This window comes from Populus alba, chromosome 11 (genome assembly GCF_005239225.2).
Source record: "Populus alba chromosome 11, ASM523922v2, whole genome shotgun sequence".
Lineage (NCBI taxonomy): Eukaryota > Viridiplantae > Streptophyta > Magnoliopsida > Malpighiales > Salicaceae > Populus > Populus alba.
Window position 1 is genome coordinate 14683497 of NC_133294.1, and position 12725 is coordinate 14696221.

General features: G+C 34.7%; 1 protein-coding gene across 1 annotated transcript; it reads right to left on the reverse strand.

Annotated features, from left to right (window-relative positions):
- Positions 1-3660: 3660 nt before the first annotated feature.
- On the reverse strand, positions 3661-11366 carry LOC118038281 (probable ubiquitin-conjugating enzyme E2 26). The gene is made up of 8 exons (XM_035044595.2): positions 11002-11366; positions 10781-10883; positions 8814-8948; positions 7794-8720; positions 7639-7702; positions 5098-5237; positions 4704-5015; positions 3661-4155 (listed from the first exon to the last, which is right to left on the reverse strand). The coding sequence occupies exons 1-8, from the start codon at positions 11034-11036 to the stop codon at positions 3886-3888; spliced, it is 1986 nt and encodes a 661-aa protein (XP_034900486.1). The 5' UTR covers positions 11037-11366; the 3' UTR covers positions 3661-3885.
- Between the last annotated feature and the right edge of the window lie 1359 nt (positions 11367-12725).

The window sequence follows — 12725 nt, forward strand, 5'->3', positions numbered from 1 at the left end:
AGCTAACTGTCAAGTTCAAGTTTTGTGAGTCTGGTATATTTACGAGTCCCACATTACCTTGGACTTGGCTAACTGCCAAGTTCGAGTCTTTTAAATCTGGCATGTTTTCTAGATCCATATTACCTTGGGCTTAGCTGAATACCAAATCCAAGTTCTTTAGGTTTGACATGTTTTCCAATGTCATGTTATCTTGGGTTTACCTGACTTCCAAGTCCAAGTTCTTTAGGTCTGACATGTTTTCTAGACTCGTGTTATCTTGGGTTTGCTTGACTTTCAAGTTCAAGTTTTTTAGGTCTAGCATGTTTTTCAATTCCTCGTTATTTTGGGCTTGGCTAACTATCAAGCCCATGTTATTTGGGTCTAAGATGTTTGCTAAACCTAAGTTTTCTTAGACTTGGCTGACTATAAAATTCAAGTTCTTTGGGTTTGGCATGTTCATCAAACCCACGTTATATTAGATTTGGTTGATTGTCAAACCCAAATACATTAAGTCTGGTATGTTTTCCAAACCTATTTTATTTAAGAAGATTGTCAGACCCACGTTATATTAGGCTTGACTGACTGCCAAGTTTCAAGTTTTTTAGGTCTGGCATGGTTTTCAGACCATGTTATCTTGAGCTTGGCTAACTACCAAATCCAAGTTCTTTGGGTCTAGGATGTTTCTTAGACTCACGTTATCTTAGGCTTGACTTACTACGAAGCTCAAGTTTTTTGAGTCTGACATATTTGTCAGGCCCAAGTTTTCTTGGACTTGGCTGACTACCAAGTCCAAGTTTTTTGGGTCGGGTATGTTCGTTAGATTCACGTCACCTTGAGCTTGGTTGACTGCCAAACCCAAAATTTGGTTTGGCATGTTTTTCAAACCCATTTTATTTAAAAAGATCTTTTATAATAAAAATCTTAACAAAAAATTAACTCATCAGTTGTCCCCCCCAAGCATTTAATGTGTAATCTTGCATTAAAGGATTAAGAGATTTTGAGGGAGATAAGCAGTTAGTCAACATCTTGTTTTTCTTTGAGAAAATATGATAGAACTTTCTAAATCTAAAAAGATTTCTAAAGAGAAAAAAAGGGTTTTTAGGAAGACCAACCAACAACGCTCAATAAATATTGTAGTCTATTGACCTTCCTAGAGTTATAAATGAGGTGTCATCTGTCTTACATCCCTATCTTCCCTTTTTCTTGTACTTTGCTTAAGTTTTTTTTTTTTTTCAGGATCTCCTGACTTAGGTATTTCTAATATTTTATAAGAGAGAACAATTTAACAATAAAGAGGAATTCATTGACTAGGTAAACTAGATCTTTTTTCTTTATGCTTTTATAAAACCTTCTCCATTTTTTTCTTCCTTCTACCATCATGAACTCTAGAAAAGAAAAATAAAATATATCCTCTGAAGATGATTTCAATTTCAGGCCTGAAACTAAAGTCATCCGTCGAAGATCTTCGGCCATAAAAATTAGCCCTAGATTTGAGAGGGAAGGTGCCCAACCTTCTTCCGCTAGAAGAAAGGACAAGGATGTTTTCCAGGAGGTTTCTAACCTAAAAGGACAACTAATACTACTCAAGACTCCTATGGATGATATATAGAGTTCAGTAACCTAGGACCAAGTATCAATGACCAATGCTAGTCAGCCAGGAGATTATATTGTGGACATTCATGAAGTTGGTGATCATATCTCTCAGGTCACCAACAAATATAATGGGGGTAATATTATCATTATAGCCCTTATATGTCTATACGAGTTTGGATATTTGTTTCCTTTACAAGAATTTGTAAGAGATGTTTTGAGGTATTATATCTCAGTCATGCTCAAATTCATCCTAATGAATGTATTATTTTATCCTCATTTGAAAATTATTGAGGATTTTTAATGAGTCATTGATCAAGATATTTAGACAATATTATATCTTGATTAGTAGTATTAAAAGGGGGCTTTTAATCCCTTAGTTTTTTACTTTTGTCAATTGGCAAAATGGATCAGTGAAAAATACTATGAGAGGGAAGTCTTCTCATTCAAAAAAATGTAGTGGACAGTGAGTAATAATGAGGTATATTGGCTTAGCTATAACTCAAGATAGATATGGTTCAATTTGGGGTTGTAAGCTTGTACATGTTATTGAAGAACACTTCTAGTGGGTATGAATTAAAAACCATTATTAGGCCTAGAGAAAGAGAGAGTTTGCACCAGATTGGATAATCTTCATACTTAATATGACATCAATTATATGGTTAAAGGGTTACAAAGTGTTTCAGGTAATTTCACTTTCATATTTTAATGTACTTTCAATACCTTGCATTTCCTTATTATTTCTTTATACAAGGTTTTTAATGGAACAACTAGATTTGAGTTTAGTAGGTCCACTCCGTATATGCCTAGTCATGTGTCTACAACCTCTCCTAGTGGTAACTCTTCTTCTAAAGAAAATTAACCATTGAAGCGAAGATAAAATGTTAGGTTTTCTGTTCAAATAAACATTGAGAAGATTCCTGCAGTCGAAGTCCAAGCTGAGAATGTTTCTAAAGACATCCTTGTAACTAGTCTTCATGTTGATAACGTATAGTTAGAATTTGACCACCTGACCTCCTTCTTTTATTTTTTAAGATTTAGGGATTGAGATGTAAGAAAATAAAGTTTGGTATCGAAATGAAAAATTCAAAAAAGGGACCAAACATAAAAAAAAAAAATCTAAGGTCTAAAATATAGGTTTATATGCCTATTGAACAGTAGACATGGGGAAAAAGCTTGTTATCTATTTCTATGTTAATTTTAATTATTATTTTTTTAACAATAATTAAAAATTATATTATTTAAAATCAACCTGCCAATTAACCCAAGAACCCCTGGAACGAATGTGATAACATGCAATTTCAAAAGAATAGAAAACTCTATGAAAAAAAAACTCTTAAGGACCAAGTTGAATGAAAATAAAAGTTTGATTACCAAACTGGAACTAATCTAAAAATTAAGGGATCTGAAAGGAAAATTGCCTGGTGAAAGAGTGTAGTGAATTGTGAAATAACTAGTCTCTTCTAATAATAAAAAAAATATGATTTGAAATATTATCAATATTTGATTTATTATGCAAATCAGCATAAAATAAATGCAAGTCCATCAACATGGTTCAACAAATTAGCTAATCCATAATGTACTTTTGTCAAACAAAGGTTACAATTTACGCTAATATAGAAAACACACTCATTAACCGAAACCTTTAACCCCTTTAGCCTTCACCCTTGTAGCGAGCATATCCTCGAGGCAAATGTGAAATCTTGTTACTTCTCCGACGACAGAGAGAACGGATCCTTAGGCAGGGGACGGGAATTATCACTGAGCTACATTTCTTGTGATAAGCACTCTCCCAAAACCAGCATCTTCTTCAAGATTACCAGGAGCTAAAAACAGCCAGCAAGCATTTCAATCTTTGAAAGAATTGTTAAGTTCTTCAACATATTTCCAATTTCAGAAGGTGGCCAAAAGAACTCGAACAGAGACTACAAGCAATCATTAATCACTCAAAACAATATCCTAATTCAACAAGTTGTAAAATGAATATTGAAAGCTGTCCCTATGGTTATGGATCTATGAACAAGACTTCGAAATCAATTGTTGCCAAGTACCTAGCATTTCAACCTGACTGCAGATTGCCAACACCATCTCTACAATGTAACTGAATAATTAGATAAAACTTTATGAACTTGTCCTTGTCTAGATCCATGTACAGTTCGGAAAAATAAAAATAAGCATCCTATAGGAATAGTCATCTAACTTCTTGATATGAATCAGAAAACCTATATTGCATGTCAGGTATGTAAAGACGCTTCTCATCGAGTTTCAAAATTGATTTCTCATCAATAACTCATTTATATTGCAGTCATGGGCCTATTAATCAATCAGTATCCCACCGTTTTCTGATGTTTGGAAATTTTCAATGTCCTGAACTCCAATTTGTGAGAACTGCTTCACCAGCATATCGACATAGGCAGGCAAGGAGTCCTTAAAACTCTTTGAGCAGCTCTTATCCCCCTCGTCAACATCCTGAACCCCACCTTTGACCAGACACCCTACCTGAGCACCATCCATATAAGCCTTACATGCCACGAGAATATCATTAGCACGCTTGTTGAAATGGCCCAGCACAAAGTCCTCAAAATGCTGCAAGCACCGATGATTTGAATCGATTAGTTTTTAAATCTAAAGGTAAGCAAGTGTTTCACCAGCTGAGAATTCATATGCACAGTTTGATGGAATAAATGGCAGGCCTAATCTGGATGAGAATCACAGAAGTTGAAGAAAGATAATCACAGAAGTATCATCACAAAATCACAGCAGTATGTTTCTTGATGTAAGGCCATCCATTGATAGTGTGTTTTTTTATACTTTCAAACAAAGCACACTGGGTCCAGGCACAAGCAACAATTAGCATTCGGGCTCTTCTAGTTATTCATGGTTCGTACCCATTCCTAAACTTCCAATGTTTCTCATTTTTAACATGTTTTAAACGTACTAAAAACTACTCCAATTAACAGTTTAGTGGAGGATCTAAGGTGAAAATTACCCATACTTTAAATCATTTATGCTTATCCTGAGATTATTATCCAAAATCATTTATGCTTCTCCTTAGATTATTATCCAAATAACTCAGGAGACAATTTAAACCAGCAAGAATCCCTAACGAAAATAAGCAGTTACAAGAAATTCACCTTAGGCGGCCTCCTCATTGTGTAAACCATTGTTTTGAGTGATAAGAAAAAAGTACTCTCACTGTACTCCTGAGATCGTTTTTCACCATTAGCTGAACCACTCAGCAGTTCATATCCAGGCTCATTAAAAAAAGGCTTCTGGTTCAATATCAATGCTTGTATAGATACTAGAACTTGTAGCACAGTAGAAACTCCAGGCTGCCACTTCTCATTCTTGTTACCCTGCCAGGTTCCAAGAAGACTGAGGCATACCTTCCCACAATTATACAAGTTCGGGTTGAGTCGAAGACCACCAGAATGGTAGTAGACATGCTAACACAGATAAAATGAAAATTATGAGACGGTTGAACAACAGAAGATGCAAAAGTAATCCACACAAAACCTTGATCACTACCGGTGGTACTTTGGGGTAGCCAGCAGGGAAAAAAACATCAAAGAAAAAGAGACCATCGTGGTAGGGAGTACCCTCTGCTCCAATAATTACAGCCCTCAATAGGTCCATCCTTGTTTCATAAACCCTAACAAATATAGAATCTGTTGACATGATAGGAGTAGGACAAACACAATGTGAGAAATGAATTATCCAGACCTTGGGAGAGAAGCAATTCAGAAAGGATTAAATGGACCTTTTTTCCTTTTCACAAGAAATATGTTTTACTTAATAAGGTGAAGTGTTTTAACTGGACAAGAAAATCTCAACAAAGTCAAACTAATTGCATTTTTTCCATCATTGGTTACATGTTGAAGATCGCCATCACATTGGAAGAAAAAGCAAAAGCAAGAGGGAGGGAGTATTTAATGAAGTTCTCAGAAAAAGAAAGAAAGAAAGATAAAGTCATTTATGCAATAATTAAAGTTTTCTCAATAAATATAAAAATCATTAATCACTAATAATAACAAAATCTTATCAATGCTAAATATCCATGGAAATTATTATGAGAGGTATTAAAACATGAAAACATCCTTACTATATTCTCTTTTTATATAACTCTTCTGTATCTTGAATTGCATTCAATATACTTTATCATACAAAACTCATCAATTTTTTTATCAATATCAAAATTTTCAACAATCTCTTTTTCAAAAAGAGTATAATTAATTGACTTAATTTCTTGATTATACCAATCATTGGCATAATTTTGAAATAGTAACACTTTTTACAATTCAGGGTGATATCAAGTTCAAAATACTCCAATTGTAATCTCAAGTACAACTTTTCTTGCTCTGTAAAATCCATAGATAAATTTTATATGCAAGCTCACAATATAATCGATATTCTTTTTGACACTCGTAAACAAAGATTACTACATGATATGTATAGGATGATATATATAGAATCAGTGTTGTCAAGAAGCGCTCACCTAGGCACTCTAGGCGAGGTAAGGCGAGACCTAGGACTTTTTATTTTTCCAGGCGGGACGATTTAACTAGGCGCTCACTTGGAGTGCAAGCACCAAGCACTGAAGGGAGCCCCTGGTCAAAATATATGTTGTTTTTCCCCTTTCTTTAATTGAGATGTGTCTTGACCTATTTGTCCATGTTCTTTCTATTCACCACAAAAATAATTTATGGGTATAGTTATAAAAATAAAGATTGGAGTTTAAAAGGAAAAAAGGGTCATCAAAATAGAGCTGGATGCACATTTGGCAGCCACGCTTTTCCAAAAAATAAGGTGCATCTTTTTGTTTGTTTATTCTTCATTTATTTTCGTTCTTCTTCACTGATACAGTCTCTCTCCATCTTCTTTCTTCTTTACATGTCTTCTGCCAAAAAATTTACTTCATTTTTTTAATAAAAAAGATTTTCTCAAATCTCAAGTTTATCACTCATCAAACTTCACAATTGATTTATTTTTTCTCGCGATGTTTATTGTTTCTAAAACTTCAGTTTCAAACTTCACAATTGATTTATTTTTTCTCGTGATGTTTATTGTTTCTAAAACTTCAGTTTCAAACTTCACAATTTTTTTTTTCTTGTTGTGTTTACTGTTTCTAAAACCTAAGTTTTGTTTTTTTTAATCAACTTAGTTTATTCCAAACTTTAACATTTTAAATTTAACTATGTTAATCTACTTGCTCTTTTAAATTATCTTATTTTGTTTTCAAAGGTGAATGGTATAACTTTTTATGAATACGTTAAAATATTTTGAGTTTCACTTTAATTTTCTAACCTTAATTTTTAAGGTATATATTTGTGATTTATATATTATAATATTATATATTTTATTTGAATTTATAGCATAGCACCTTGTTTAATTTAGGCATGCGCCTAGCATTTCAACCATCTGACAGTCTTGATGCCTTAGGGTGCCTTTCGCTTTTAACAACACTGATTAGGATTTTATTTTGAGGGGTGGTCATTACAATATAATACATTTATATAATAGGAAGAAAAATCTCAAGGGGGGCTACCCACTACAGGCCCCTTGGCTCCACCATTGTTCAAAACTTCAAAGGAAACAAAATCTCACTAAAAACTTTTACTTGTTCTACTTTTATTCATCACTAGATGCAAGAGGAGAATTCTTTTCATGGTTGAAAAAATTTATCCTCCATGTGCTAATTTCATTTTTGAAAAGTTATGGCCTGTTAAAATTATAAAGTTTCTCACAATAGCAGAGGGGGGGCACAACTAGATGCTCAAAAGCATTAGTGAAATTGAGGATGAGATAAAAAAAACTGTTTGTGACATTTAATGGTAGTATACACAGAGATATTGGTAGTCTTTCAACTCAATTGTTTTGTCATTGTATTCTTTATCGGTACTTCATACTATTCAGTAGCCCCCTAGTGAATCTGAACAGGTAATAATATGAACACCACAAAGGGAGCATAGTGGGGAGAAGGAGGTTCACTAGAAGAAGAGGAGGAGGAGAGTACCCATGTCAAGCTTATGGTAGTGATTAGAGATCAGAATCAGAAAGTATAAAGCTTACCTGGCAAATCATTCTCCAGGATTCTCCACTCTTCCTGAATTCTCTTTGCCCATGTCTTTGGTGGCTGTCAGAAGGAGGATGCTAGCATTATGCAAACAAATCATTAACGGAGAATAATAAAAAGAAATATGACCTGTGTCTTCTAAAGTAACCACCTGCTTCATCAAAGAACCTTTAGAAGTATAGTGATGGTCTGAATGATCTTCAACTGTATCAAATCGTTTGAATAGTTGAAACTTTCTGAGGATATCATCTTTATTTACATTTTTCGGAGTTCCAGCAGCCTTTTCTTCAGGAGGGATATGTAAAGCATCGAACGGATCATAGAAATTTGAATGACTTGTATGGTTATCAAATGATTTTTTGAATTTCGACATAAACGTAGACATGGAAGGGCCAACAATAGGAAAATGATGCAATCCTCCCACAAATGAAGGGGGGGTTGGATAAAATTCGGGAGCAAGACTGGTATGTCCCAAATGTGCTGGCCCGACTCCATGAGGGAGCATAACATCGCCTAGGTGCTTTGCATAGCCATAATCAGTTGAACTATTTGAAGTGGCTGGCTTTTTTTTACTTTGAAAAGGTGGAAAATTCAAGGCACTCCTCCCATGTTGTGAAATGCTTTTTTCTTTCTTACTTTGGGCAGCCTGGGGAAATGACCAAGGAGAGGACAGGTTCACTCCAGAAGCATGACTCACGGAATCCATCGGGTTATGAAAACTTGAACCACTCCCTGAACTCAGCTTCTTGCTTGCATGGGCAGGCTTCAATGACCATGAACCCCCACTATTAGATTGCATTTGATTGCTTGTATTGAAAGAATTAGTCCCATTAGCAGTTTTCTTTGCATTATTATCAGAATTTGGCAGCCAAGGAATGGGCGCCTCCACTCCAGGAGGAATATCCACATTGTCAAAATGGGATTGCAAATATGAATACTCATCAAACTCCATGATGTCATCAGAATAAAAATCCATACATGCACCATCATCATACAATGAGTCAGAATCAAGACCATCCACGTTAATCACATTATTTGCTCCAGTAGATGAACTGAAAAGATGATCGGAAATGCCATCCTAGAAAAAAAGGGGAAAATACCAATAAGAAAAAACAGAAGAAACACCATATATTAGCGCTAAGAAATGTACATTGTATAAACTAATACATACCTTAGCTTGACTGAAACCATCAGAATTCTCTCTTATAGATTTCCCTTTATTCTTTATGTCAAATTTCTTATCAAGAATCATCACATCAACAGGATCTTCTTCCTTGTCAACATCAATTATTTCATGAAGAATAACCTACAAATAATATTTTCTTTTTGCAATTACATTGCATAGACTGATGGAAGTGAAAGGAAAGTGAAGGAAAATAAAGAAGGTAAATTTTATGTCTTTTCTTTGAGAGTTAAGATGAGAAAAGGAAAATTTCCTCAATATTATCCTCGAGAGGTAGAAAGAACTTAAATATTGATGAAAATGCAATGGGAAAAAACATAATTTATTGATTTCACTTCTTCTCTTTTCCACTCATGCAACACAACAAGAGAAATTTATTTAATGAAGTTTGTTTCACTGCTTTTATATTCCCCTCTCTTTTTTCCCACATTATTTCACTCGTTTTCCTTTGCAGATATAGATATTCTACATGGTGTTAGAATATCTGTTATAGCTCAATTTATTAAGTTCAACTAGTAGGTCTCTCCTTTCTCTTTTTTCTTTAGTAGTGAGTAAAGTAGTCTTTCTTAGTTTGCAATCGGGGTATTACAAGATCTAGGACAGAATTTTTAGTATTTCCTTGATTTTGGGCCGCTGTAAGATGTCCTATGCTCAAGTACTAAGACAAGGACTACTGAAGACATGCCTTAATTCCCAATACTGCAGCTATAGCAGGGGCTTTGGAAAACTTATACCAGATGGCTAAGAACTCCTCCTTTAGGCACTCTTCCTCCTTCGATTCAAGAAGGGGGAAAGGTAACCTCCACAAGGTAATTTTTTGGAAAACCAGGTTCTTACAACAATAAAACGGGGAATCATGACATGACCCATCTTTCAACGTAGAATGTGAAATTGTTTCGATGTTAGTAATAAGTCAAACTTATATTTGTGCATTCTAAATCCTAACTAGCCTCGAACACTTTCATAATTTGCACTCTTTACTAATATGATTCCCAACCTAGTTTCATCAATCAATCCCACCCTATAAGTAACCACTTTAACTCCAAAATCATCACTTTACGAAAAACTGTTGCACTTGAGGTGGCTGCTTAACCATCCCGAGTCCTGACGCACCTGGAATAGGTGGTCAAATACAACAAAAAACATTTAGGAAAAAAAATATTCCAGACAATAAAAAGCAAAGCAACCTGCAAAGTTACAAATGTAAGCTTACAATGTGTTAAATCATTCCTTCTCTCCAAAGATAGCTTATTGTTAGCATTATTATCTCATCCAAACACGGTCATCCTCCCTAATGCATGCTCAAAAGCAGCACCTGTCAGCCAAGCTCACCAAAATCTAAGCCCCTTTTTCCCCCTTCATGAAATGTACTTCAAAAAACTTTGAAAAGAGCTCATATTTGATTCAGATAACTTATACCTATTCACTCTCTAATTGATTCCACGTGAAAAATAAACAACAAGTAGGGGGGAAAAACCAATTGTAGCATTAACAGATATTACAAACACTTTGTAATACAAAAATCTGAAATTGAACCAACTCAAATCCTAGAAAGAAGAGCTTAAACTCGATGTAAAGAAAACCCACACAAACACTGGCATTGTCTTTGATCCACTTCACCCCTTACTCACAATACTTCAAAAAAAAAAAATGATTGTAAGCCAAACAGAACTCTGTCAATCCTATGTACTTATCAACAATTAAGTATTTTCAACTCTACACACACTGAAACTGAAGTTAACAATAAAACACAGAGACAATGACAAAGCCAATTCAATTACTCAAAAAAAAAAACAAAAAACAAAAAGACACCAAGTTTGACAATCACAGAGACATTAGATACCCAGGAAAAAGAATGAAACAATAAAAGAAAGCAAGATAAATTCATGATCAAAATAAATGGAGAACAGAAAAGCTCGAAATTGAATAAAGACAGCAACTTCTTAAAAAAGAACCTGTTTGTTTTTAGGTTGCTTAGTGCTGCTAAAGCGAGAAACAATCGGCGTTGGAGGGGGTGGGATTTCGATCACGTCAGGGTCCATGAACACTCTCTTTTTCCTGTTCGGTTAGTGAGAAAGTGTAAGGAAAAAAAACGAATAGACAAAGGAATTCCAATTCAAGAAAAAAAAAAAAAAAAAAAAGGGGGACAGAATCTTGAGAGAAAGAGAGAAGAGACTTGGAATTCAGAGGGAAGTGTGGCGGCGGCTTCATTGATGATGACGATCGGGAAGTGGAGCAATTAAGAAAGATGGATGGAACACGGCGAGGCTTGGGTTGGCTTGGCGATCAGAAAGAGAGAAGTGGTTCTGTTTTTTTATGGTGTTTTTTAGACTTTCTCTCCTAGCAATTGGGTACATACATAGTCCCATGCCACATTGAGAGAGGGAGAGAGACGGCAAACTCTCTAGCCTTGCTCCTCGTCATTTCTGCTTTATATTTTGAGTTTTTAATTGTACTTTTTCTCTTCTTTTTTTGGGATTATCTCCCCATATTTGATTATATATAATATATATATCCCTTGTCTTTGGTTAGAATCGCTTGGATGCCACCTTGCGTTTTGGTGCTTGTTTTTTGTTGTAGTGCTTTGGAAAAGGCAAAATATCAACTAAGAACTATACAGTATACATCATATTTCAATCTCTGATGCTCTCTCTCTCTCTCTCTCTCTCTCTCTCTCTCTCTCTCTCGCGTGGTGTTTTCTTCAAGAGTTTTATCTATGGGGACGCCGTTGCATGCATAGGTCTGCAACCCCTGACAGCCGTCTCTTCCATCTAAGTTGCGTGGCAATATCTTCAAGAGCTTGTAGAGCTAATTTAGATGAAACAGGCTGTAGAGCAGCAAAACCCAGCCAAAACGTTGTAGTAGGGAAAGCTCTCAGAAAAAACAATGGTCTGCTTAAAAGGAACGTTGACCTGCTTCATCTCCTGTCAACCGTTGGATTACCTGTACCATTACACCGATGGAGTTCTTGGGATTTGTCGTGACACTAATCTAAAGACTTCCACGTGTACTTGTTGAAAGTCTATTGTGGGACCAACTTCTGCATGTACACGTCATGTCCAGGTGCATGAAACACGCTTATTGGAGAACAAACAAGATCGGGACAAAAAAGTACGGTAGTTAAATCACCTTCAGTTCCTCCCTCGACTATTTTGATTTTATCAATTTAGCTCCTCATCAATTTAATATTTTAATGTAGCCCTTGCATTTTATGATATAATGTAATGTGTACCTTCCATGAAAGTCCGTTCTATCTAGGTATAACTAAACCTATCCTTGCAGATGTGATGTCGGTCGACATTTGTTATCCAAGTTAACCTATGGAATTTTGATGTGTTGATTTGTTTACTATCATACTAGTATATTTGTAATGTAATTGTCAAATACATTGACTTGTCAACTTCCATGTTAGTATAGTATATATACTAGAAGAGGCACATTGTTTTTCTTGTAAAATATTCAGGCACCACAAGTGTATTTAAAAAAAAAATTAATAACTCGAGTTATATATTCTTATTGGACAAAAAAGCTGGTTTTATTTGAATCAAATAGGAAAAAAAAAGACAATGATAACAAACAAACAAATATATATATATATATATATATATATATATATATATATATATATATATAAAGTGATCACGACAACCTTGAAATAAAACTTTTATCAAAGAGCCAAAATACAATGTTTTTTTATTAATTTTTAGCCAATTAAATACAAAAGGGATGAAATAGAATAAAAGAAAAAGGACAAAATAAACCAATGTTTGTCAACTCAAGCTAGCATGATAGACATATAATCTAGGCATGAAGCTGGGAAAAGCTAGTTTGGGTTAACTTGTCAAACTCACATCCTAGATCATGAGACCAGGATAATTTGATAAATAGAAAAATTAAAGA